The sequence below is a fragment of the Phycomyces blakesleeanus genome (assembly GCF_001638985.1).
Source record: "Phycomyces blakesleeanus NRRL 1555(-) unplaced genomic scaffold PHYBLscaffold_21, whole genome shotgun sequence".
Lineage (NCBI taxonomy): Eukaryota > Fungi > Mucoromycota > Mucoromycetes > Mucorales > Phycomycetaceae > Phycomyces > Phycomyces blakesleeanus.
The window spans coordinates 222062-248150 of NW_017265154.1; the positions used below are offsets into that span (position 1 = coordinate 222062).

Below are 26089 nucleotides of genomic sequence, written 5' to 3' on the forward strand. Positions count from 1 at the left end.
TTTTTCCTGGCCAGCCTAGAGTGGAATGATTGATATCAACCAACAACAATAATAATAATAAAAGTAAGGACAAACAATTCGCTCTCACTATCTCTCGTACACACTCTCGTTTTCACTCTCTTGCTATTTCTCCATATATATATATATATATATATTACCTGAAAATATCTTGAAGAGATAATCCTTAACATATTTTTCTTGTAGTGCATCCAGCCCAGTGCCTAGCTCTTGTGGGATTGCGAGACTCAGGACACCCAAATTCTCACATGCATTTCGAAGTGCAATTAAGCACGCTTCCAAGTCAGCATAACTAGGTCTATTGTAGATCTTTGGTCTTGTAATCAAATAAAATACGTGTCGTCTTTGGCCTAGAGAAAGACACGCCACTTGTCCAACAGACTTCTTTTGGGCTTGAAGTTGATGAACATTACCGAATTTTTGGCGAAATGTTGCGGATATTCCTTGTTGTGTATGACCATTAGATTGTTAAAAAATAGTGTGTGAGTGTGTGAGCATGCTTTTTTCTTTTCTTTTTGTGAATATGATATCAATGATAATGATAATAGTATCCACCTTTGCTTAGACGCATGTCTTCACTGACACATACGACTAGACTATCAGTTGGTGATATACAATCAAACATATTGCCTGGTCGTTCTTCAAAGTCAAAAGTCATTTGTTGGATTAAGGAGTAAATATAATTGAGAAAGGTAAGGAATGAAAAATGAAAACAAGAGAGAAAGAGAAAATCAAATAAAGGAGAAGAATAAAAAATATAAAAATAAAAAAATGGCTCTAAAATATAGCAGAGTTTATTGTGTGGGCGTGGGTGTGGGTGTGGGTGTGGGTGCAAATGGTTGTATGGGTGTGTTGATGGGTGAGTGGATTGACACTATGAAAAAGAAAATGCACACAGTTTTAAATTCATTTTCCGATTCACTCCTTCAATCAAGTTTTGATAATCTTTTGTGGGTAAAGAAGTTGGCCTCTTTATAAGATTATAATAAATATTAAAAATCTATATATAAAAGTGCATATATACTTATATTAGGTTTCTAGAAAAAATGTATTAGGGTTATGTAGATGATATTAAAGGAGCCCATAGAGTTTTGTACCCCCAAAAGAAGCAATATAATTCTTGTTAAAAGATGAGCCAAAATGATCAGATATTTCGGAGATTTAAGTTAATGAGTGTCTCAACTATGACAGTCAAAAATAATAATAATAAAAAAGAAGCAAATGAAATAAGCACAAGAACAAATTAGAGTACATTAGAGGTATATAGAAAAGGGTTGACTGGTGGAAGATTATATCAGCCCATATTTACCATTATTGAAATGACCTTTATTGAAAATAAATATGGTATATCTAACAATACAAGTGTTTTGCTTTTCTTTATAATAAAAATATAATATAAATCGATTCAATATATATTATATATATGTGTGTAGTTACAATAATAAAAGGTACTATTATTGACAATAAAAATTGAACAAAAACTGTAATCTAACAGGATTCATTTCATTACATCATTAACAAAAACAAATGTAAAGAATTACTCTTTAACGATCTTAGATTACGATGATCGATGTTTAGATTAACACTTTGGCCATTAGTTATTGTTCTTTACAAAAAATATAATAAAATTGATGTCACATAAAAAATACATACATAGATAAATGTATAGCTGCTAGTCCTCTAGACTAATTATTATTTACAATAATAATTACATAAGGATACTAATAATGTGAATCTTGCAGCGTAAGTATTAACATAATCAATATCAATATATATATATATATATATTATTTAATTGAAGTTATTAAAGACTATAACATTCATTGGCTAAAATATATAAAAGAAAACCTGCACTGTTCTAATGATTGGCTAATCAGCAATAATAATAAATAAAAATTACGCGTGAATTAAGCAACATGCAACAGCGAACTTTATGATTTACGTGTTCTCATACTGCAGATTTGGATGGACCTAGAAAAAGATATATGTATAATGCATATACACATATATACACATATATATATACACTATCTTACTTTGTAGTTGATAGCGATACTTTGTTCAATTTTATTTTATTTACAAAATTTGAGCGTGGTTTTCATTTTCATTTTCATTTTTCTCGTTGCTTTTTACTATCATCAAAGAAATCACTTGAATTTTTCGAGATTTATGTTGATATTCCTTTGATGTTGGTTCCTAGGTTACCGAGATTCACAATAGAATAATCGTCTTTTGGACAATAGAAGAGGTTGAAAAAGAAGGAAAATACACTCGGAGATCAAAAGAACCTCCTCCCATCTTTTCCCCCCAGAAGGAATACAAAAATAGCCTTGACAAAAGAAAAAAGTACTTGGCACTGTAAGTGTATGTAGTAGTTTGTATTCAAAAATTATAAGGTTGTTATCAACGAAATTAATAACTCTGATTACAGTTATATAGATATATAATTTACTTGGTAATTATTCACTTGTTTTCCTTTGAATAAAAAAAAATCTTAATACTATTCGAGAAATACTTTGCATTTTTTTAAAGGCTTTTTAATGAGAGAAAATAAATGAAGTCGCCGCTTTGTAAAAGTAATTAATATCTCGCCAATAATCAAGAGCGCGAGAAACTCAAGAATGCCCTTTATTTTATTTTATTATTGAATTTTGTAGTGTTAAATAAATAGTAATTATTCTTATTATTATTATTATCTAATCAACCAACCAGCCAACCAATCGATCAATCGATCAATCAAATAAAAGAGATGCTCCAACTGAAGCCATTTTTTTATTCTTTATTTTTTCTTTTAAAAAAAACACTTTGCTAAATACACAAATATGCTCCAAGAAAACAATACAGATATCACTAGGTCTCATAAGACCATATATTTTTTTATATGGCCAAAAAATCTTAAGTTATATTATTATAAAACAAAATAAAACACATGTAATCTGCTCTATTTCAAATATAAATGTACGAGCTTATTAAACTCTCTTCTACGACATAGCCAATAGAATCGTCAATAGCGCGAGCAATATATTTGTGGTCGAGTATTTTATTTTGGCTTTTTTTTTTGTTTTCAGGCACGCTTCTTGACGCGAGCACCTCAAATGCCATTCTCCGCAAGAATTCTATCCTACAATGTTTCACTGATTGTCTACGCCGACTCGATAAGGATCGTCAAGTGTCACATGTAGTGCGATTAGTATGGCTTAGGCTCCAGTCTCACAAGACCATGCTTACAACGCACACTTTTTTAAATGGTTGTTTTGTGTATATGTATGAATATATATATATATATATATATTCATTATTATTCCTACTACTATTTGCATTCGATAACCTTTCTTTTTTTTTAAGAAAAAAGGTGTCCAAGTATCTAAACTATAAGCACGTTCAGCGACACTCAAATATATATATACATAAGTATTATAGAAAAACAATAGAAATTTATAACAAGATGCCTCAATAAAGTTGCTTTTTTTAAGGAGCAAATTATGGTATCTTAGACTGTAGAGATGTATATCCCACAGAATACACCAGTCACAATTGATAACTATTCTGAAATAGGAAAGTGAGCGTGATGGAAGAAAACTTGCTCACGGTACTACTGTTTTGCGCACACTGACTTGTTAGCTTATATATACAAACTTTGTATACATAAATAATATAATTAAAACTGCACAGACTCCCTCCCTCACTCACTCGCTCTTTGTGTGTGTTTATGTGTATATTTGTGTTTGTGCTTGTACTTGTGCTTGTGCTTGTGTTTGTATTTGTATTTGTATTTGTATTTGTATTTGTTTGTTTGTATGTCATTAATATGTAGCCGAATAAAGATACTAATTTTATTAATATTACTATTTCTATTAAACATTAGATGCTTTGCAACGACACTCCTTTTATATTCAAAGGGCAAGCTTTATTATTCACGCAATTCCTTTTTTAAAAAGGAAACCTGCATATACATATATTCCGCGGCTCATTCAGGTATTGAAATGAATATAGTCAACTATTGTTATATTTGGTTATTATGATTGTCCTCATGCCTTGACAGTAGCTTTTCATTCAGTGGCATGTGTATCATGATTTATTACTAAATCAGCACAAACCGAATAACTTTAAAAAGATAGATAGAAAAAAAAACAGTTATCATGAGGTTTTTTTTTAAGAAAAAAAGTATGAGAAAGATAGCATCATTATTTTCCTTTTTAGAAATGTTCACCACTATACTTTGTCAAGATCCTCTTCTTATATTTTAACTTTGACCCCCCACTATTTATTATATATATAAAAAACCTATTTTGAATTAGTAAATAAACCTTTTGGAGCTTTTTTCTTTTTATTTTATTACTTCTTCATCTGGAGACGATCACCAGGAGATTAAACTCAGCCTGATGGTCAATAAAGCAATGAAAAACAAAAAGCAAACCAAATACCATATTGAATTTTTGTAAATACGCAACTGTACATTTATGTATATATACATAAAGGTGCAAGCGTTTGCGTGTTTGTGAGTATATTTAAATATTGCACAATTATACAATCAATAAAAGTTTTTTTTTGGCATATGCATACGTGTGTCGACAATTATATTTTAAATTTTACATTTTACATCATAGATTATTTATTTACTTATTATTACATATAAAAACAAAGAAAGAAGAAAGAAATAAAATAAAATAAAATAAAATAAAGAAGAAGTATAGGCGTGATTTATTGGTATTGGTCAACGTTGCGATAGGAGCATAGTCCTGGTTGTCCTTCATTTTTTTTCTGAAGAACACTATGATCAAGATGGCTTACATAGGGTGGAGGAGTAGGAGGAGGAGGGTAGCCGGCTGAGTACATTAAGAAAGGAGGGTTTTGCAGAGAAGGGTGGGGTAATAACGCTTGATGATGAGATTGTTGTTGCTGTTGATGATTTTGCTGGTGCTGGTGCTGGTGCTGTTGTTGCTGTTGTTGCGGTAATGTCATATTTGTTGTTTGTCTTAAAAACATAGTATTTACTGTCGATGTTGTAGGATAGAAACTATCTCTCTTGTCGCGCTCCTCATCTTCTTTGCCTATTGGCGCGCCAGAATGGACACGAGCAAAGCTAATGTCATGGGTATTGGTGTTGTTGGTGCTGTTGGCGTTGTTAATATCATCCAAACGGTGCCGAGGGTCTGAATAAGGAGAGCAGTCGTCCTTCATCATATGATTTCCATGAATTACAGAAGACGAAAATTCTCCAACCGATGTATTATTTGTTGTGCTCGAATACATTGAGGTCTGAGGGTACTGTTGATGAGAATGTGTGGAGAGTTGCTGCTGGTGTGTTTGATTACCGGAGCGACGATTAGAAAACGAGGTCGTAGTCATATTTGGCAAAATATTCGATTTTGGAGATGGCTGTTTGCCCACATTGGCCACCTCTGCTGTCGTCTTTAAACCAGGAAGCATTGCAGATGAGATAAACTTCTTTTCAATGATATTTGGGTCATTACTGCTCACACGTACTTGTGAAGTATTTATGGGACTAATAGAAGTCGGCAAAAACATGGAATCTGCCATCGAAAAGTCTGTTGGTACTGCCATGCGTGGGGTTGTGTATTGTTGTAGGGAATTCGGGACATAATTTGAGAACGAGGTGTCGAGAGGGATTATACCGCTTTCATAATTAGACGGATATATGTAGCTTTGTCCTGTCATTTGCATGTGTCGTTGGGACATATTGGAAACTATTGGAATTGTCTGATATTGCTGTTGTTGTTGTTGTTGCTGCTGCTGTTGCTGCTGTTGTTGTTGTTGGTGGTGGTGGTGGTGGTGGTGTTGCTGCTGCTGCTGTTGCTGCTGCTGTTGCTGTTGATGATGAATATGTGTTTGATGTACGACTGGCATATGTGAAGATGCATCGCTCAAAGACTGGCTGTCATCAAACTCTCTTTTTGGCGATTCTACGGGCGATGACTGTGTTGTAATTTGGAGAGAGTTTTGTCGTTTATTTTGTTTTCTTGTTGATGGCTCGCTTCTTTCTTGCCCATTATCTTCCATCGTCATCTGAGATCTTGATCTACGGCGGCTCTTTGAAGTCGGAGAGTCGTTCGTACTTCGCTGCGTGTGAACCTTCACGATGTATGAATGTGTTGGAATCGTTACCACCGTGAATCCCTTGGGCTGTTTTGGGGTTGGTATTCCAGTCTTTGCAGCTGCCTACACGACCATACATATGAATATAAATATAAAATATTAGAAATTGTTATTTCTTTGTACGCTTGTAATTCGTAATGGCGAATTTTCCAATCGGCTTTTTTTTTCTCTCTCTCTATTTCTCATTTCTCGTCTTTCTTCTCCCTCTATCCCTGACTATATCAATCTCTCCTCATGCACCGACCCAACCATGTAGGGGAGGGGCGCTATTTCGTGCTACGGTATCACAAAAAAAGCGTATCACGCTATCTTTCGTTGCATACAGATTGTAGTAGCTAATTCTCAACGCCCAAACCACCAGAGAAGAAAAATAAAGGAGAGAAAACTTAAAAAAGAAAAGCGCACACACGCACACACGCACATACGCACACACGCACACACACAAACACACACCTGTGGTCTTTGTTGATGGTGTATATTGTTTTCTTGCTTGACTGGGTCATCAGATTGCTGTTTGGGACCAGGAGACACCTCAAATAGTTGAGCTTCATACGACTGACTGTCCATGGCTAATGATGATGACGGTGGACCATCTGGAGTGAGAATTCTTGTGGGGTCTGGCGAGATATTCGATAGTTCTGAAAGTACTAAAGGCGCTTCGAGGGTTTCTGGGTCGATTTGAACCATGGAGCAAACGTTTTGTATTAGTTTCTGCATCTCTTCTTCAACAAAAAAGGTCAAGTCTTCGCTTCCGGCCGTGGCCATGCAGATACGTGTCCAGAGACCAGTCATTTTCTTTGCTCGCACGACGGTCTCGTTCTGTTTGATCTTTAGTCGCTCTTCCGAAAGTCTGTTGTAAAACCTTCTTTCGTTCCAATGAAGGCCGACAAATTGAGTTTGTACGCGTGCGCGAATATCTTGGGTTGGTAGTCGTTGGCTGGCCAGTTCGCCAATTAGCGCAGCAACCTCCTTTGGCCAGGTCATCTCAATCTCTTCTGGCCGCATGAGTTCGTGGTTGTGTCTTGATGCAGTTGGGTTTAGTGATTTTCTAAACTCCCATCGATCTCCTTCTTTTTCAAAAAGGACTACTCTCCATCTGCAATCACATCGTTTTGAGGGGCGCTTCCGTCTTGGTGTAGATTTTGGGTTTCGGTGAGAATCTGGGAATCCTTCTCTCGAGCAATAAACGTAAATATTCTGAGTTATACCGAATGTGAGATAAATAGAAAAAGGTAGAAAATAATAATAACAACAACCAAAATTAAACGTAAATACATATAAACACACACAGAGCAATATAAAAAAAAAGAGAGAGAAAAGTGTTGATCAGCAAAAATCGTGTTTTTTTTGGCGTTTTGTTGTTGATTGTTGTTGATATAATAATAAATAATAATCAAAGTCTTGGCGAGTGTTCAATGCGTGAAAGACAAGCAAATCATTAATCATCAAATCGGGTTGTTCAAGCTTGGCTCCGAGCCGTGTTTAATGTAAGTGCTTTTTGAGTGATAACATTTTTTTTCTGTTGTAGTACAGAACAATGTAATTAACCCAATTTCTCAGGCTTTGTTGTTGTTGTTTTTGTTGTGCTGTTTTGTAATATTGGTGGTGGTGGTGGTGGTGGTGGTGGTGGTGTATTATCATTATTATGTAATAATAATAGCAATAAAGCAGAAATTGTGCTTTTAAATAATAATATTATAGAGTTCTTCTTTTGGTTGCAGTAATAAACTTCTCCTAAAACAATAATAAACATACCCTGTGTGTACTTTGCTCTTGCTTTACTGTAAATCCATACTGTGCACAAAGATCACGACAATATTTTATAGCCGCTGCTTTGCTCTCAAAATCGTCGGAAAGCAAGTGCTCATAAAGGGAATCGAGCTGGTAAAATGTGACAAATATATATATATATAAAACAAAATAATAATACGTGAGTATTTATTAGTTTAGTTCACATTTAAAACACCCATTTCAAATAAATAAGAAAATCAATACCAAATAAAAAACGAATTCTTTATTGTTCACACTATACTAATATTAACTCTAATACCAATACCAATACCAATACCAATACTTTTACTATTACTTTTACTATCACTAATAAATTTATTAGAGTGACCTACTGATGAGCCTGTATATTGATGTTGATTCTCACGCGACATTACAAGATCATTGCTTGTGTCCATGTACGATTCCGTTTCTTCTGACATGATGAGATTGAATGACAGAGTCTGTGTATTTTTTTAGTAGAAAAAAATTAATATAAAATAGTCATTAGAATGTCGAATGAGAATGACATCTCTTTTTAAACCTCATCTCGAAATGGTCGAACTTGCCTTTTTTTTGGTTATTCCTTTTTCTTTCTTTCTTTCTCTTTAAAAGAGAAACGAAATTCGGGTGCCTGAGGTTGATATATTTAGAAAGTACTGGTTCCAGAGAGAATTGTTCTGAAACAAGCCGACTTGTATATACAAGTGAAAAAGAGAGAGGAAGAGGTAGAAGGAGAGAGGGAGAGGGAGAGAGAAAAATGACTATATATATATATATATACAAATGCGTATGATATATATATATATATATTCGTTTTAAATGATTATGTGTTTTTGTCTGGTTTGAAAGATTGAACCGGATTGAACTGAGCAAAATAGCGTACACAATAGATGGAGGCTTTCGTCAAGTGGCTTCTTGATCCACGAAAGTCTTTTTTTTAAAAAAAAAAAAGAGGAAAAGAAAGAATACCACAAGGGTTAGGGTAGCGAATAAGTATGGTTAATTATTGATTCGCTTCTTTTTTGACTTTCTTTTAATTTTTTCCCTTTTTTTTTAGCTTCTTTGCTTTTCTGGCCTTCTGCTTCTGCTTATGCCTATTTTTTTCTTATGTTCTTGATTGTACTTACTTGACAGAATAGGCTTGTTATAATTGAGTGTAAGTCTGTGATTGAGTATACATATATGTATATATATAGATATATATATATACGTGTGTCTGTGTCTGTATGTATTTAAATAATGTTTTGTCCTGTTTTTTGTACTTGTTGGTTCTGATTGTTGTACTGTGCCTGCTTGTTTGGTTTGTCGATTGATAAATAGAGCAGGTACGGTTAAGATAAATCAAATGATAGATATATAGATAGATAGATATATAGATAGATAGATATATAGATGTATAGATATATAGATAAATATAATAAAGATATAATATAGGTAGATATATATATATATATAAAGAAAGAAAGAAAGAAAGAAAGAAAATATGATGGAAGAAGAGGAAAAGAAACGTACCCGACTTCAACTCGGTTTTGTCTTCCGAGCAAAAGGGGGGGCTGCTGTTCGGAAAAGAAAATTGACAAGCCGTAGTTATCCTTGTAGCGAATCGGTTTGTGTGTATATAAAAGGCCGTTGCGCAGGCCTCATCTTGTAAGTGTGGTCGAACATAGCATATGAAACCTCTCCAATAGCCGTCGCCTCAAAAGGGTAACAAGTCTAGTGGAACATCGGAGAACTAAAATATACTCAGAGGGGTTTAAATACTCAGAGCAAGACATTGGGTTTTTTTTATTTTTTTTGTCCAGGGAGAGGAGGCTGACCTGCTTGCAAAGTATTTTATAATATTTATATGATTTTTTATTATATGATTTTCTTTTTATCATTATATATAGAAATGTATATCATTTTTTTTGTCATTTTTTTTGGCTCAATAAATATATACATATTAATTAATGGTGCTAATAATAATATCTACTTTATTAAGCATTCAGCATCTCTAGATTAACAAAGTCTGTACTTCCAATAAACGTATTTCTTACAGGTCCATACTAACCCTTCATGTTCATTAAGCCGCTCCAATAGAGATTGCCCTGAAATCTCTCAATTTCTCTCCCTTTCCTTCTCTTTTCTCTCTCTCTCTCTTCTTTCTTTTCTCTTCCCTTTTAAAAATAATAATAATCTTTTAACCATCAAGTGCTTCAAATCAAAAAGAATGAAATAATGAAAGAAAGATCAAGCTTCCCCACATGCACAGTGACACCCTATGTATTCCACAAACGGACCTAATGTGTTTAGAAGTCTCGTTTTTTTTGAAGCATTTGAGTCATTCGCATACCTGCGAGTTTGTACAATCTCACTGAATTATTCTAGACAGTAAAGAATGATCTATTGTTTGATTTCAATAGTAGTACACAAATCCCAAGCCTTTATATATCTATATCTGTATATACTATTTAGTATATTGAAAAAATATAATCAATCACTGTAAAAATATAAAAAAATGAAAAGATAGAAGCGTGCTCTTAATCTTGGTTCCTTGCACACGCACACGCACACGCACACGCACACGCACACGCACACGCACACGCACACGCACACGCACACGCACGTACGCCCATCACATCATTCAGAACACTCGGGTCCTCCTTGGCTTTTACCTATTCCAAAATGAGATACACGGCCGGGCATCTTTTTCTGGACAAGTCTGCATGGTTTCTCAGTGGACGAAAAGTTGTTATTTTTTATTTATTTATTTATTGTGAAGGTCCGCCGCACCCCAATAAATATCCCGGGAGAACCAATTAGTATCTAGGTAACGATTCATTGTTAGTTGCCAAGCAACCGAAAGAAAAGAAGAAGGGAAAGAAAAGATAAATAAACATGTTCAGCATTCAGATCCTACTTTTACAAAACTGTTTTTTTTTCTTTGTACAAACTGTACAAAAACAACAAATAAAGATTACAGTTTTTGATACATCAGTAGCGATCGTAGTTTTAATCTTTCTTCAAATAAGCTATGGACTGGGATGCCCCGTGCGTTCTAATTCACCAGTCTTTTTCTTATTCTTTTTTGGTTGTCGTTGTTGTTGTTGTTGTCGCTGTTGTGATGGTGATGGCTGTGGTTGTGATTATGGCTGTTACTTATTTTATTTTTATTTTTTTTCTTATTTTTTAACCCCGGTACCGAGACCTAGGAACCTACCATAGTTACTATGGTTAACTTGCGATTGGAGTTAGACTATTCTACACAACCAATGGAGGATACGAGAGAGAGAAAATATAAAAAAAAGCAAAAGCAAAAAAAAAGAAAGAAAAGAAGTTAAAATACAATAAAATAATATATATATACAACGTTTAACACGACCGTATTCTGGGAATGTGTGGGATAGTATATAGTCATGGACGGTCACAGTTGCTATGTGATCATAAAGGTAACACGGCACATGATTATTTTGGGTGTAGTCCCGATGACTACCAAAGTCAAAATAAAAAATAAAAAATCTAGGAATCATTGCCGAAGCTGTTACCTCTCTCTAATGAAGGCTGTGTAATAGTATTGTTTCTTTTTTTTTGGTTTTCTCTTTTTTGATAGGGGAACTGTAGGGGAGTTGAAAGGAAAGATCTTGTTTGACACAACTGTCAAATGAACATGAACTAATCTCCGATTGTTCTGAAGGGGACCTTTCGCTGTGTACCCACACATACTTACACACTTACACACTTCTACACTTTCGCCTGCACTTACGCTTACTCTTACACTTACACTTACACATACACATACACAATATTTGTTGTTTATTTCTTTCTTTGTAGTATAGTTTTGTCGGTTTGTTTGGACCCACAAGCCCAATATGTTTTCTCTCTTTCTCTCTTTCTCTCTCTCCAAAATAAATAATTAATTGACTGTATACAGATGACGAACAAGGTACAACGTTCCTTATTTTGTATTTCTAACAACAAATTAAGCAATTGAACTGGAATATATATAAAAATCAAATGGACTAACACAAAAAACCAAAGTGTTTGATAAAGGGGCTTTTAAAAAAGGTGCCTTTATGGAGACGAAAATCTCTCTCTTTCTTTCTTTCTTTCTTTCTCTTTTTTTTTCCCTTTTTTCTTTTAGGCCGAGTGATACAAGCCATGGCCAGTTTCATTCCATGTCTTTGTCTCACACATGTCAGCTAGACTCCTTTTTATCGTTATTATTTATTATTATTACTATTATTATTTATACTCACACCTGACATGAACAGGGAGAGGGAACCAGCTCATAAATAAATAATAAATCTAGTGTATTATTATATTAGTGCTTTCTTTGTTTTCTTTGTTTTCTTTGTTGCTATGCAAGGTATCTTAGCAACAAATGAGTTTCCGTAAGAAAAACTATGGCAAAAAATTACTGTTTATTATATATATATATATATTTAATTCCACAGTTATTTAATAATTATAATAAAAAGAATAAAAAGAAAACAAAAGAAAATAAAAAGGCAAACATCATCCGTCAAAATTCAAAACAGCCGGAAAGGCCATTTTTAGATTTTTTTAGATCAATGGGTGCATGGAAACAGCATGGACGAACAAACTTATTTTATTTATATACATGTATATATATATATATATACATATTATATATTTATATAGAAATCTAATATATATTATTATTAATTTGCTCACCATAAAAATAAATAAATAATAAAGAAAGAAAATAAGTTACACTCGTTGACATGGTGACAAGGCAAGCTGACTTGTTTAGTGTAGTAATTTCTTCATATGAAGAACCTGTGTACAACCAAGAGAATATTTTGATCGAAGAAATGAAAAAAAAAGTAAAAGTCTATTCTCCGTCTTTAACGAGTAATAAATAATAAAAATTATAAGAATCAATAGCGATAGCAATATGATATGATATGCCTTGTGTATATGAAAAAAATTAAATAGTAGAATATAAATAGACCCTTATTCCAAGCACAGTTTCTTTCAATTTTTTTTATTTTTATATTTTATTTTATTTTGGGGGGAGTTGAAGGCTCATCTCACAGGACTGATTCAACCTTGTCATGGGGCACCCCTTTTCTCAAGTAGGACAAACATTAATACATATATACAGAGAGAGAAAGCAAAGCGGCCCTTGTCCTGCGGAATAAACCTTTCACAAGCGTAATGAATATATATATATATATGTGTGCATGTATATAAATCGGGGAAAATTCTCAAGATGTACTGATAATTTAACAGAAAAACTGTCTTGATTTGTTCACAAAGTTCAATACCTAATGACCAACTACACAGTAGAGAATACACAATATACTTTATATATATATATATTATTTATTATGTGTGTGTGTCTGTATACATCAAAAGAAAGTTTCATTCCCTAATTTGTGTGTAGTATGTAGTGTGTTTGCTGTGTGCGTGTGTTTATTTTGTCTTTTATATACATCATTGGACTGTTGACTGTCCAGAGCGGGGTTCTTTTTCCTCATTAGAAGTTGGGGGTCTTCCCTGCTCCATTGAAAGCTCAGTGATCTCAGCTGGACCAACAGCGCGACCTGATCGATCATCTTCAAGTTCAACTACTCCAAAATCACGATTGCGCTCTTCTTTACCCACCAAAACTACGTATATGCGTACATATCATCGATCAATGAAGGACTCGATATATATACCTATCAATATTTTGTAAGATCTATAGCATACCTGTGATAATTAAGCATGCACAGACACACCCCATGAAGATAGCTTGTGTCAGGCCATAGTTTGCAATATTCTTTCCGTCGGAATCTAGCCTGTAACTACCGTCCTCATTTTTGATTGGGTTATTCTCACCAATGACAGCCTGTATTTGACTGCTTGCAGCACTGATCTACAGAAAAAGAAAATTAGAGAAAGGAAAAAAATGTTAATGAATGGATATACTAATATATGTGTATATGAATACGATGGGAGGATTTGTGCCATCAAATGAAAGAAATTGATATAAAATAGAAGAATGATAGTAAAGGTTCAATCTACGCACCAGGTTTCCTAGTTGGTATGCCAAACCCGGCATCAAACCTCTAAAGGCAGGCGGGGCCAATTCATTAATGTGAGCTGGAATGACGCCTATTGAAAAATAAAAATAAAAAATCAAGGTGTGTGTGTTTGTGTTTTTTTTTGTTATCAATAAATCCATTCAATTAGAAAATAAAAGATAGAAGGGCAAGAAAAAAAAAGAAAGAAATCATGGGGATCAACAATTACCCCAAGCGCCTTGGACAAAGAATTGAAGAGCGAATGCACCGAACTGAAGGGATTGAATATTTGGTCCAAATGCCCACAATGGGATAAAAGCACCTGTCAGGATTGCACAGACTGCAATACAAAACCTCCGGCCGAAATAGTTTGAGTAGTAGCCGACAATGGTGCCACCACAGATTGCACCGAAATTGTAAATGACACTTGTGGCAGTCTTTTGATCATTGTCGTAGCCAAGTTGGGTCTGTAGGAAAGTAGGATAGAGATCCTGGGAGCCGTGGGATAAAAAGTTCATAAAGGCCATGAGGATGACCATGTAAATTAATCTGAGCCAGTGTTTCTTGATAACGACCCAGGTTTCCTTGAAAATAGATCGACCCAAGATCTTGCGAGCTTCTTTTGTTTTCTCAAAGGGCTCTGATTCTGGCACCCAAAATCGAATAATGACGGCCAATAGGGCAAATGCAGCACCCACCCAGAAAAGAACACGCCATGAAGAGCCATTCCGAACGACACCATAGTTTGCAACTGTGGCCAAAAGGTAACCAGTCGCATATCCTATTTCGTGGTTATGATGTCAATAGTCTGATCTGGGCTCGAGGTGCATGTGTTGGTCTGTTTGTTTGTTTGTCTATTGATTCATTACCTTGCTGATAAATTCCAGAGAAAAGACCTCTTGCTTCAACAGGGAGTGATTCTAGTGCCAGACTTGCGCCAAGTCCCTAAGTAACCAAAAAAAGAAAACAGGACGGCTTAATAGGTAGGACAGACATTTACAAAGTGTGAAACTTACCCATTCACCACCCATTGCTATACCAAATACTGCTCTGAGTCCAATAAAGGTTTGTAAATTGGGCGCGAACCCACTAGCCATGTTGATAATCGAATAAAGCACAATATCAATCATCAGGGGCCACCGGCGACCGTATTTATCAGCCAATGCACTACACGATATGATATATCAGTCATTTGATCTTGCTTCCTTTGTTGAAACATTACCCAAAAATAAGTGCACCAATAGGTCTCAACATCTACAATAATACATATGTGAATCCATATATGAGTGTGTATATTTTTTTTTAAAAAAAAGATCATTTATATTTCTATAATGCTTCTTATTGTTATTATTATTTTGGGTGTATTAAATTACCAGGGTTGTAGTAATGGCACCTAATCAAATATAAACAACAGTTAAAATTAATACTTCTTTCTTTTCAAAAAAATAAATAAATAAAACTTACTTGTAACATCTGAAGGTTCGACACCAAAGTCTTTTGCTAGAAGATGAAAGACAAAAAGAAAGGCAGGTTAATGATTGTACAATATGCACATATCTTGCAAAGTACAAACCAATTGATGTGGCTGTCAAAGTGACTGAAAAGAAGTCAAACGCATCCAAGGTCCAGCCAAAGAAAGCTTTTATAATAGAAATATCCCAAAGATGTATTAGTCTCATGTACCATCATCCTTTAACCGAACTTACCTGCAGCAAACGTAATACGCTGAGTGTTGTTGAGATTTGTAAGGAGATGCCATACATTCGTAGGCTTTTCTGGCTTCTGATATATGGAATCTTTTATCTTTCTCAATATTTGCCTTGTTTTGCTTTCTTGTACATTCTCGATCTGCTCAACAGAAGAGACATCTAGATCCTTGTTTTCTTTAGCCATCGTGTGTGGATCTGGATCTGTACCAAGTTTGATGATAAAGAAGTTTAAGCCTGTAACTTTTCTGGTTTTATTTTATACAGATCAAATGAATTTAAATGTATTTTTTTTTATTTTGTCTTTGACCAGTATCAGAGTTCTATTTTTTTAAGGTTTCCCGTTAGTGATCATAAAGACGTTATGCGATAGGTATTCCCCACACTGATAACATTTGGTACAAGTCCGAGGAAAACGGGATTTTGTGTTCCCAAACTAGTTAAATTGTGCTTATTGTTTCCTTCTTCTTTGACCTGATATGAATATTTTTTTTCTCTCTTTTCTTTTCCCTATGTTCTTTGATCTAATTGTGTAATTCGTAGATCTTTTGTACAAATCTACATCTTGTAAATTCTAAAAAAATTCTATATCTTAGATTCTATATATTTTTTTAACCTTTTTTGCTTCTTTGTATACATATATGTATATTTATTTTATTTTTTCGGAGGTAAACTGTTTATCCGTTTCCCAGAACATATATATGTTTCCTTGAGGTCTTACAATTACCTAACCAACATCACACAATGGACTTTGGCTATACTCAAAAAGAAACAAGGCTCTAAATAAAGATAGTTGCAAAAGGAGAACCCCACACTTGGTGTTTAGTTTTTGTTCTTTTTTACACACGCTGGAAAATTAATAGAAAAAATGGAGAATTTTCACAGCCAAGATATTCATCGTTGAAAAATGAAATACTAATAACAGAATTGAACATTTTTTTTGTTTGAATGACTTGTGTATATAAATATAAATGGAGGGGATCTTTTTTGATCTTTTTAAAAGATCTGAAAAAAATTATTACTATTGCTGTTGCTGTTGCTATTGATTTCTATCTATTGTGCTCTTTTTTGCTTTTTCTTCTTTTGAGACATAGAATTGAGTACGACTACATCAGAATCCTTGCGTTTTGTCTCTCTTTCTGTCGTTGGGACAAATACGTGTTCATCTGCTGGGATTTCTACAGCTGGAACTGCGGGAGTCTTTGGTGCGACCTTAACCTTTAATCCCTCACACGGGAAAGTCAGCTTTATAGTAGCTCGGATCTGATCTGCCAAATTTTGTTCTGGAGTAGGCTCTATTGACTCTGTGAGAAGTGAGTGAAACAATGATGATGTCTTTTTCAAGAGTCGGCTTGCTTCTACTTTTCGGTCAGCAGCAATCTTTTCAAGATCAAATGCAGAGGGATCTAGCTTCTTCTTTACGATCTTTGGTTGATTTTGTTGTTTGCTTTCTTGTGATTTATGACTGGGATTTTGTAAAGAGTTTGTGTTTACTACAGCACTGGCTTTCTCGACAGGTTCAGACTCTTCTGTTTGAGAAGCTCCCACGAGTGCATCCGCCTTTGCGCGCTGGATCAAAAGCGCTAATGCTTGTGCATTTACGCGAACCAAAAGAGGGCAAGGGTTACAGCAGCCAATGACACCTGCTGAGTCAATAGGCATTTTCTCCACCAGTGCAAAGAGCATGTGGTTTGGTAGCACATAACGAACAGATTCATCCTCCTCGCGCGCAATGTGATCTCTCCAATAATGCAGCTGTTTGAATACACTCAACTGTTGGTCGTTCATACGATACTTCCACTTATCCAAAGCATTCTTCCACCCACCAGGACCCAATCCATTCTTAACATCGTAAATCTCCTTTTCGTCTTTGTGAAGTGATAGTTCAGCCGAACGTTGGAGAACTTGGCGAAGTAGGTTTTGGTTGGCACCAGATTTTTCCAGCAGCTCGTTACGCAAGCAATCATAGATGTAAGGAAGATAGTGCGTGTCAGAGCGCGCATAGTCAAACATCTCTTCCGGAACAGGACTAAAGAATAGCAATTATTACTATAGCCCAAATGTATCATATATTAAACTTGCATACCGAATTCTCCAATCTGCCAGCTGGTATTTTTTATCCGCATCGAAATCGCAGTACTTTTTCAGTAAGTAGGCAAGGCTGTGATGAGGAAACTCTAAAATAATGTACACACACAGAGAGAGACAGATATAAAACATTAGTCATCAACATCTATCGTAGTTCAATAAACTAATGGAAACAAAACAGCAATATTTTTCCCGTTATTTACCCAAAACTTTGGTGACAAAATATGTATCGAAAAGGTTAACGATATAAAGGCCAAAATCGCGTTGCAGCCAAATAATATCACTGTCAGCACCATGGAGAATCTAAAAACCAAAACCACCAACATTTAGTTTTTGCCTTTTTTTTTGGAATCTACTTTAATTTTCAACTTCATAGCTAAAAAAAACCGAGTTTGTACATACCTTGACGATATTGGGATCGGCAAAGTACTCATTCAACAACCACATCTTGTCTCTGAGTTCGAGGGTGTCAATGATAAAATCTTCATCACGGGTGCTGATTTGCATAAGACAAGTGAAACCCAGGTAACTTCTGTAGTTGTGATATTCTAAATCCACAGCCAGTTCTTCTACATCCTCAAATGTGTCCATCATCTTTCTCAATCCTTCCTCTGTGTCAACCCATGTTGCAGAAGTTTTGTCAAAAGGCTTGTACATCTCAGGCTTTTTCTCCTTGAACATGTGTTCGGGGTATTCAAGGTGCTTTATCTCATACTCATAAGGATGGGGCAGCGAGTAGACGATTGATCCGCTGTCCATTTCCAAAGTCTCGGCTACACAAAATAACCAACCAAAAAAAAAGGGCGTAAATTCTCTCTATCTCTTATCTCTATATTTCGCATATGTATGTACGCATGAATGTATTTTCCCGTTTGCTTACTATTGTCTAAAGGAACCTTTGCGTGGGGTTTGTAAACAATCTTTCTTTCAATTGGTGCAGTCAAAGAGTTATTGATACGATCTTTGAATTTGATCTGAGGTCTAACAACGTTCTTGGCGTGCAGGAACTTGTACTCAAGTTTTCCATTTTGCGACTTTTGGGAGACTTGTGTGACTTCGGGAGCAGTCTGCTGCAAGAAACTTTCTGGTTTGTGAACACGTCCAACCATTTCATCCAAGCACAAATCCTAAAAGACATACAAGTGATAAGAGTAAGAAATCATTATTTTTTTTTGCCTTTAATATTTTATACTTTTAGATTATTATTATTATTAATGCAGCCTAGAATCTATACCGATAATCATTTGTGTACACAAGAAGAATATTGTTAATACTTACAGTTCTTTCCAATAAACCATCAACAACATCAACAACACCATTAAAATTATCGACTACATCGTCAACATCCTCATAATCCTTGGCACTTATTCCAGTATCGTCCGAGCATTTTTGAAGAAGGTTGTTTGAAATAGATAAAAGACGTGATCCAACATGGTCAATGCCTTTCGAAAATTCTTTGTCTAAGGTTCGGTAGAATCCCATGTCTTCAATTGGAAGCGCATTAGACGCCGAAGCTGCAGAGACAAGCGCTTTGAATAAAGACGCCTGGTACTGCTTGAAATTAAGTGTTGGATCAGGAATCTCTGATGACATCCTTTCTTTCTTTTTTTGGTTGGCACAATGTTCTGTACATCGCTTACAAGACAACAGCCTTTAATCAAAAAAATCTCGCCAACAAAAGCAGTCATGTCACGTGTATTACAACAATGCATTATGTATATTGCCTTTCTTTTTCATTTTATTTTTTGAAGGATACAGTGCTTTTAAGTACTATGAATTTCTAATCTTATTGACAGCCAAAAAAAAAAAAAAAAAAAAAAAAAAACTAGTGATTTTATTTTACTTTACTTTTTTTATGGCTTTGATCTAATATGTAGATAATGCTAGATAATTTATGAGATTAATTTTCCTATTGTAAAGAACAAAGAAACACCTAGTACTGGCAACTCAAAATTAAATGGAGGACATAATTGTATTTCCTTAGGTATATATAAAAATGGAACCCAGCCATAATAAAATGATTTTCTTGTTAAATTGCAGAGCACAGAACAATGCTATAGCAACAAAAAGATTTGGGGGAGTGTATTTTAAATATCTCTATCAAAAAGAAAGGAGTTTAGAGACGGTATTGATGGACTTTGCTGTAATTGTAGTGCGAGTGGATGGTAATGATGTGATGTGGTATTTCTTATCGACCATTTGCTTTTGTGATGATTGTGACAAGAATCGAATGAATGAATTGCTTAGTAGGATATATTGTGTGTAAGAAAAGATACTTCTTTTTGTCGCAGCTTCCATGAATATCTCAGTAAATTTAAATGAATTGTTTTAATATTTTACGTCTTTTCTGTTTTAATTGTTAGTTGAATATTGTATTAAAAATAGATAAAGTAAAATAAAATTGATTCATGGGATAAGTATAGGATAAGAAAATAAATGTCTGGGTAATTTTCTATGGCCTAGCCTTTTTCTTTTTATTTTATTAGAGACAAAGATATGATGACGTCAACAGGCTTAGCAAGTAAGTAAGCACAGCCTTTGGTGTTTACTATCAAAATTCTTGGTGCACCTAGCGATTTTCTATCCTTTCGCTTTTTACCAGTCATGCTGAACAACGAGTATCCAACCAAAAACGAAGCCCGAAACGCCTGTAAGGCATATGCAAAAGAACAAGGGTTTGCGCTTTCTACTGTTAGAAGCAATGCACTTGTGGTTACAATGGGATGTGTGCACCATGGCCACCCACGTAATCGAGAGGAAAAGGCAAAGCGACGAGAAAAAAAAGATGAGCTATTTGTTGAGAGCACATCTATGCAAACAGGCCATCCTACTGAAGATTCAGTATCACTTTTACCAAAAGATATTATGCCAAAGCGAACACGCAACAAGGATTCGATGCGAATGAATTGTCCATATTTCATCAAGATCAGACTGCGAAATGCTGTATGGGTGGTGACTGAGATATACGGTGGCGATCCCAACAAGGATGGCTGTCCACTTCACAACCATCCGTATGCCGATGATATTTACTATTATTCTCAGCACAGACGTCTAACTGAGGTTTCACGTACACTCGCACTGAATATGATGGAAACTGGCGCAACAAACAATACAATCCGCGATTTCTTGCGGGAACGGGGCGAGGGTGCCACGAACAAAGATATCGCAAATCTTCGTCAGCTTGCGTTCAACAACAACCCAGCACGAACAATTATGCGTTTGATTAATCAACTGCAGTGCAAGGAGGAACAATCTTAGTAAAAGAGGAAACCAAAAAAAAAGATATATATATATATTCAACAACACCAGTACACTCACAAGCACCATCAACATCCCCCCTCTTTCTTTCTTCACAAAATCACAAATGCCTCTCCTCCCCTCCTTCCACTTCCTGCCTTCTTATATATATATATTATATTATATTATTTTATTTTATTACTATTCTACTCTATCCTATTCTATCCTATTCTATTCTTTCTTCTGCCAATTGCACAAACTTCCTTGAAAGCTGAGTCAAATCGAATCAAATCAAGCCAAGCCAAGTCAAGCAATACTTTGTACAAGACTTGTAGTACTCACATTTAAAATAGAATAGAGTTTACTACAAATTTTGTCCTTTGCAATTCCTTTTTTTTCTTTTTTTTTTCTCTAAACACATACACACACGTATATATATATATATATGTATATGTATATGTATATGTATATGTATATGTATATGTGTTCGTAGCCTGTGTTCTCAGATACTGTACATGAAACTTTATTATGGTCTGTGAGCTGATAATAATGGGAATGAAGCCCAGATTTGAGGATACAAGCAAAATATAGAACTTTTGAAATACTTCGTTGGTTTTGCTTGGCAAATGATCCTATTCAAGGTTATTTTTGACACGATTACGGTATAAAGTTAAAACGAACAATTACACACATTAATACCAAGACAAAAAAAAACTTTCAAACGTCGGTTAAGTAAGGCGCCTGATTATTTTTCCTTCTCTCTTTCTAATATAAATCTAGTGGACTAACTTGTTTTGTTATTGTTTTTATTATGTCCTAAGGACAGACTACACTAGTCCGGCCCGAACATGCATTCATGGTTTCACTACTACATAAAAACCGACACGTTGCTGAATCCCACAGCCTAACACGATCAAATGTTACCAATAATTCAATATTAGTAAAAACCGAACAAATCTCACGTAAGACAAACATATGCAAGTCTTTGCCAAGTGCTTTTATTTATGTGTAACAATGCAAGATATGGGGTTTATTTTCTTTCTCTCTCTCTCTCTGCACATATATAAGACAAGAATATCTGATTCCAAAGCCCAGACTTTCTTTTTTTGTTTGTTTGTTTTCAATTAACGAATAGTTTGCGAGAAATAAGTTGTTATGGACAATCAATATATTTTTATGATCTATGTATATATATATATATATATATAGGGCTCTTGACAGCTATAGTTTGTATTACAGTGTAATGATGAGTCCTAATGAGCTACCAATGAAGATTTAGGAAGATGTGATGTAATAGTGAATTATAGATGACTTGCATATTAAGATTAAAAAAAAAAGTAAAATAAAAAAATGGTAATTTATGTACACATGTGCGCGCATTTGTGTGTGTGTCTTGATAGCTAAAGCCTTGGAGATAATAAATAAAAATAAAAATAAAAATAAAAGCTTTTAAAGGTTAAGAAGTTTCCAGAATACTGTCATGGTAACTTGGGTTTTGTTTTAATATATATATATATATATATATATAAAGGTAAAAAAAGTATAATAAAATGGTGAAGAATATTAACTATGCTTTGGGGGATAATATGATAGCCTGTATTTTGTTCACACTGTTATTGACTTGAAACAAAGATGTGTAGATACGAAGAATATCATTGTAATGAAAATTTGTAATCTGGAAAATTTAATACCTTTGAGAAATTGGATTCCAATACACATGTTGTAGACTCACAGCCACGCCCAAAATACAAAAATAAAAATGACATGAGGTCAATCGTGCATTTTGTACACATCTTAGTTTCCTATTTATCTATTGATTAGAAATACACAGAATGCTTACAAATCATTTGTAATATTAGATATATCGAAAATTTATAGACCCTGGAAATTTACTATTTAAACAGATCAATAGAAATCAAAGCATTAAAAAAGAATATATATATATTCTTTTGACTATATATTTCAACTATCACACGCCTATACAAACACTACAAACACTAGATACACTAGATACACTAGATACACTATATACGCACACAAGATCACTTCTGACCACTCACATATATGTATATATGTTATTCACCGATATATTTGTTTGACTGACACATTCTGCCTTACCTCAACCAGTTTTCCGAAATCAAGTTCAAGAAATTACGATTTGACTCAATAAAATTTAAGGTTAACTTTTTTATTTTTTAAAATACAACAAATTTCTTGATTTAGTTCAGAGTTATAATGGTGGAACCGACAACCATGGCAGCCTAAATTGAGGGAGGTGAATATAAGAGGCCAGATCAATAAATTCCTCATGACCACTTTGGATTATTAATGTAATCCTTGACTCAAAAATAAATAAATCGAAAACTATAAAATTAATAGCAATAATCATAAAGAACTTGTACTTCTGATTCGGCCTTTGTGGTTTCCAAATTTTTGTTTTCGTTTTTGTTTTTGGGAATTTAAAGAACACAATAGTTGTTAATACAACTGTAATTAACAATAAGACATCACCTCTTTGTGGGTAAATCAGATTGCTCTACCGATATCTTCCCATATATATATTTATTACACTCGTCGCTCCAATAGACCGAAGATCCGCGAAATTTTAGGTATACAATTTTTTATATATTTTTCTTGATCTGATAAAATTATGTTTAAGTTTGAAGACATAAAATATAAAAATAAAAGGAGATTGAAAAATAGACTATGAGGCCCAGAACTTACTTCGCCACAAAACAAAAAAAAAACAAAAAAAAACGTATCTAATTGACTAGAAGTTACCTGGCGAGTGGGTCAGATATGCTAAATAGTATTTCAGACAAGGTTCCACTGCATCGATTTATTATACTATTTCGATCTGGCATAAATACCAAACAAGGCATATACGTATATATACATATATACACAGTTACATACATACAAGATACACAGATAATGGATAATAGATAAAATAAATAAAGCAGTGTGTGTATATAGTGTGTGTATATAATGTGTGTTGTGTGTGTGTTGTGTGTGTGTGTGTGTGTGTCTGAATTAGGAAAGCTGACGCGTACATCCACATGTAGTATATCAGAAGTTAATAGAACCATAGTTTAGAAAGAAGTAGGATAGAACAAAAAGTATATATCTATATATATTTATTTATATTACACTATATATAATGGACTGTTGTACTTAAAGTATCTAGGCACAATAAAAATAATAATAAAAAAGAAATCTACCCCCCCTTCTGTAAGTATCTTTGTCAAAATGGAATCCATTATCCCGGGCTGCCCGCCGGCCACCGGGAAGGTGCATATCCATGGAAAGAATAGGTAAGTTGGCTTGAGCCCCTCCTTAGTATGTAATCATCTTGCCTATTTTAAGATACTAAATTTTTTTAACTGAGAATAAAAATAATAAAATGAGAAATCTGCGTTCAGCTAGATTTTTCAAGGTTATTTCCTGCCACTTGCATGCTCTAAAATATAATTGTAAGACATATTGCAACTGTAGAAAAACGCAACTACTACCGAATATACGACACTTTGCCAAGTTGGAGTAACCTGCTTTACCATAAATAGAGACATGATCTATTCCTGTCTAATGCAAAAGAAAGCAAAAAGGTATAAAGATATAATAGTATCATAGTATAAATTATACTGATCTTTACCAAGACGAAACAGGGTCCTGGAACACGCGCTGGCATCTCTGATTTTTTCTTCCTTTTTTTTTCTTTTTTTTTTTCAAAACTCATTCAATTTCCGTTAATCATTCCGCTTGAGTCAAAAAATAACTTTTTGCACACTATCCCTACCGGACATACTAAAGACAATCCCCCAGTGACTGCTCGACTGATACAACAAGTAAAAAAAAAAAAAGATAAAAAGGATGTTGTTCTTTTCGTCGTCTTCCTCCTCCTTTTATTTTATTGTCTTCTCTCTTCTTAATATCTAATGTCTTCAGTATATGCCACCTATAATTTCTTCAACTCCCCAGTCTCTTCTTCAGACAAACTATTGTCTGATATTAGAAGCCCGAGTGTCGACCTGAACGACATACTTTTTGGAGATCAAATTACGAGTGATCCTAGACTACCAGATCATGTAGAAGAGGACTGGGAAGACATTTACGCAAAAATGATTCAGCAGATGTATAACACTACCAGTGTCATATTACCATCACCTATACGAATCATCGCTAAGCACACCCACACAGACAAGAAAAATGTGCCTGAATTCTCCAAACATGCCCACTCTATCTTTGATTCAGAATCCCTTTCGATCAAGGACTTATTCTCATATCGACAACTTCGATCAGAAAACCTTCTTCACCGTATGATACATTGTCTCAATGTCAATTGCGAAGATCAATCTTCAATCATTCGCCTCTCTAAAGGTGTTTTCGTACATCAAAAATGGCAGACCGTGCCAAAATGCAACTCCCCGACCTTGTCCATGTTTGAAGACTGCTTCTTGCAGAGTCTAGACAATGGTACGTTTTTTTTGTTTGTTTTTCAAATAAATCTAAATATTCATACCAAGACATTCAAATATCTAATCATAATAACTTATATTTTTTTATATGTGTGTAGTCGATGCGCCTATTGATACATTTGACTACAGCTCTCTAGATTTTATCTCGTCACAGACAACACCAAGCTCAATATCAGCATCAACTTGGTCTAGTACAGTTGCAACCTTCATTCCTTATAGTTACACTTTTGGTGTTCGATACACAAACCCCTATGGTGGTGCAAGTGATGTTTTGATTCGCGGTCGATTACCACTCTGGTGCCACAATCTTTTCTTGGCTGAATGCGCGCGTCAAATGCCCATCAAACCTAATGAAACCCGGTACGGTTTATTTCCGTTTGCCCCTCATGTTCCTGTTACCTTTGGCAGCATGGACAATTACGCTGCAACAATCGAAGGAGAACCAACTCCAGATCTCACAGTCGTATACGAACGTATTGCAATGGAATTAATTGAACCCGAATTTGCATACGACGAGTTTCACGATTCTGCTAATGTTAAACAAGAAATTCTCAAACATATTTTGTATTGTGATATCCCAGACAATGTTGCTCAATGGCTATCTAGTCTTGCCGATTCATGGGCAACTCCTCCAATCTTCTTTTCTTAAGCATACCATTTTATTCTT

General features: G+C 34.6%; 6 protein-coding genes across 6 annotated transcripts; 2 read left to right on the top strand and 4 right to left on the bottom strand.

The window, feature by feature from the left end:
• Positions 1 to 4719: 4719 nt before the first annotated feature.
• On the bottom strand, positions 4720 to 5703 carry PHYBLDRAFT_172132 (hypothetical protein; the record flags this gene model as incomplete). The annotated part of the gene is made up of 1 exon (XM_018436739.1): positions 4720 to 5703. One exon carries the CDS (start codon positions 5701 to 5703, stop codon positions 4720 to 4722), a length of 984 nt encoding a protein of 327 aa, XP_018287533.1.
• Positions 5704 to 6058: 355 nt separating this feature from the next.
• On the bottom strand, positions 6059 to 8345 carry PHYBLDRAFT_172133 (hypothetical protein; the record flags this gene model as incomplete). Its single annotated transcript, XM_018436740.1, has 4 exons — positions 6059 to 6198; positions 6579 to 7332; positions 7891 to 8016; positions 8163 to 8345. 4 exons carry the CDS (start codon positions 8343 to 8345, stop codon positions 6059 to 6061), a joined length of 1203 nt encoding a protein of 400 aa, XP_018287534.1.
• A 4874-nt stretch (positions 8346 to 13219) lies between these two features.
• Positions 13220 to 15823, bottom strand: PHYBLDRAFT_135657 (hypothetical protein). Its single transcript, XM_018429738.1, has 11 exons — positions 15623 to 15823; positions 15490 to 15555; positions 15381 to 15416; positions 15290 to 15309; positions 15139 to 15170; positions 14933 to 15083; positions 14786 to 14861; positions 14146 to 14697; positions 13922 to 14007; positions 13603 to 13768; positions 13220 to 13520 (listed from the first exon to the last, which is right to left on the bottom strand). The coding sequence occupies exons 1-11, from the start codon at positions 15807 to 15809 to the stop codon at positions 13345 to 13347; spliced, it is 1548 nt and encodes a 515-aa protein (XP_018287535.1). The 5' UTR covers positions 15810 to 15823; the 3' UTR covers positions 13220 to 13344.
• Positions 15824 to 17146: 1323 nt separating this feature from the next.
• PHYBLDRAFT_96888 (hypothetical protein) lies at positions 17147 to 19258 on the bottom strand (the record flags this gene model as incomplete). The annotated part of the gene is made up of 6 exons (XM_018443987.1): positions 17147 to 17651; positions 17709 to 17799; positions 17914 to 18013; positions 18113 to 18483; positions 18591 to 18837; positions 18989 to 19258. Coding segments are annotated over 6 exons (1584 nt in total), but the record flags the coding sequence as incomplete, so codon positions are not given.
• A 1053-nt stretch (positions 19259 to 20311) lies between these two features.
• Positions 20312 to 21231, top strand: PHYBLDRAFT_159777 (hypothetical protein; the record flags this gene model as incomplete). Its single annotated transcript, XM_018434059.1, has 1 exon — positions 20312 to 21231. The coding sequence occupies one exon, from the start codon at positions 20315 to 20317 to the stop codon at positions 20966 to 20968; it is 654 nt and encodes a 217-aa protein (XP_018287537.1). The 3' UTR covers positions 20969 to 21231.
• A 2965-nt stretch (positions 21232 to 24196) lies between these two features.
• Positions 24197 to 26071, top strand: PHYBLDRAFT_172137 (hypothetical protein; the record flags this gene model as incomplete). Its single annotated transcript, XM_018436741.1, has 4 exons — positions 24197 to 24261; positions 24356 to 24420; positions 24893 to 25420; positions 25521 to 26071. The coding sequence occupies 4 exons, from the start codon at positions 24197 to 24199 to the stop codon at positions 26069 to 26071; spliced, it is 1209 nt and encodes a 402-aa protein (XP_018287538.1).
• Between the last annotated feature and the right edge of the window lie 18 nt (positions 26072 to 26089).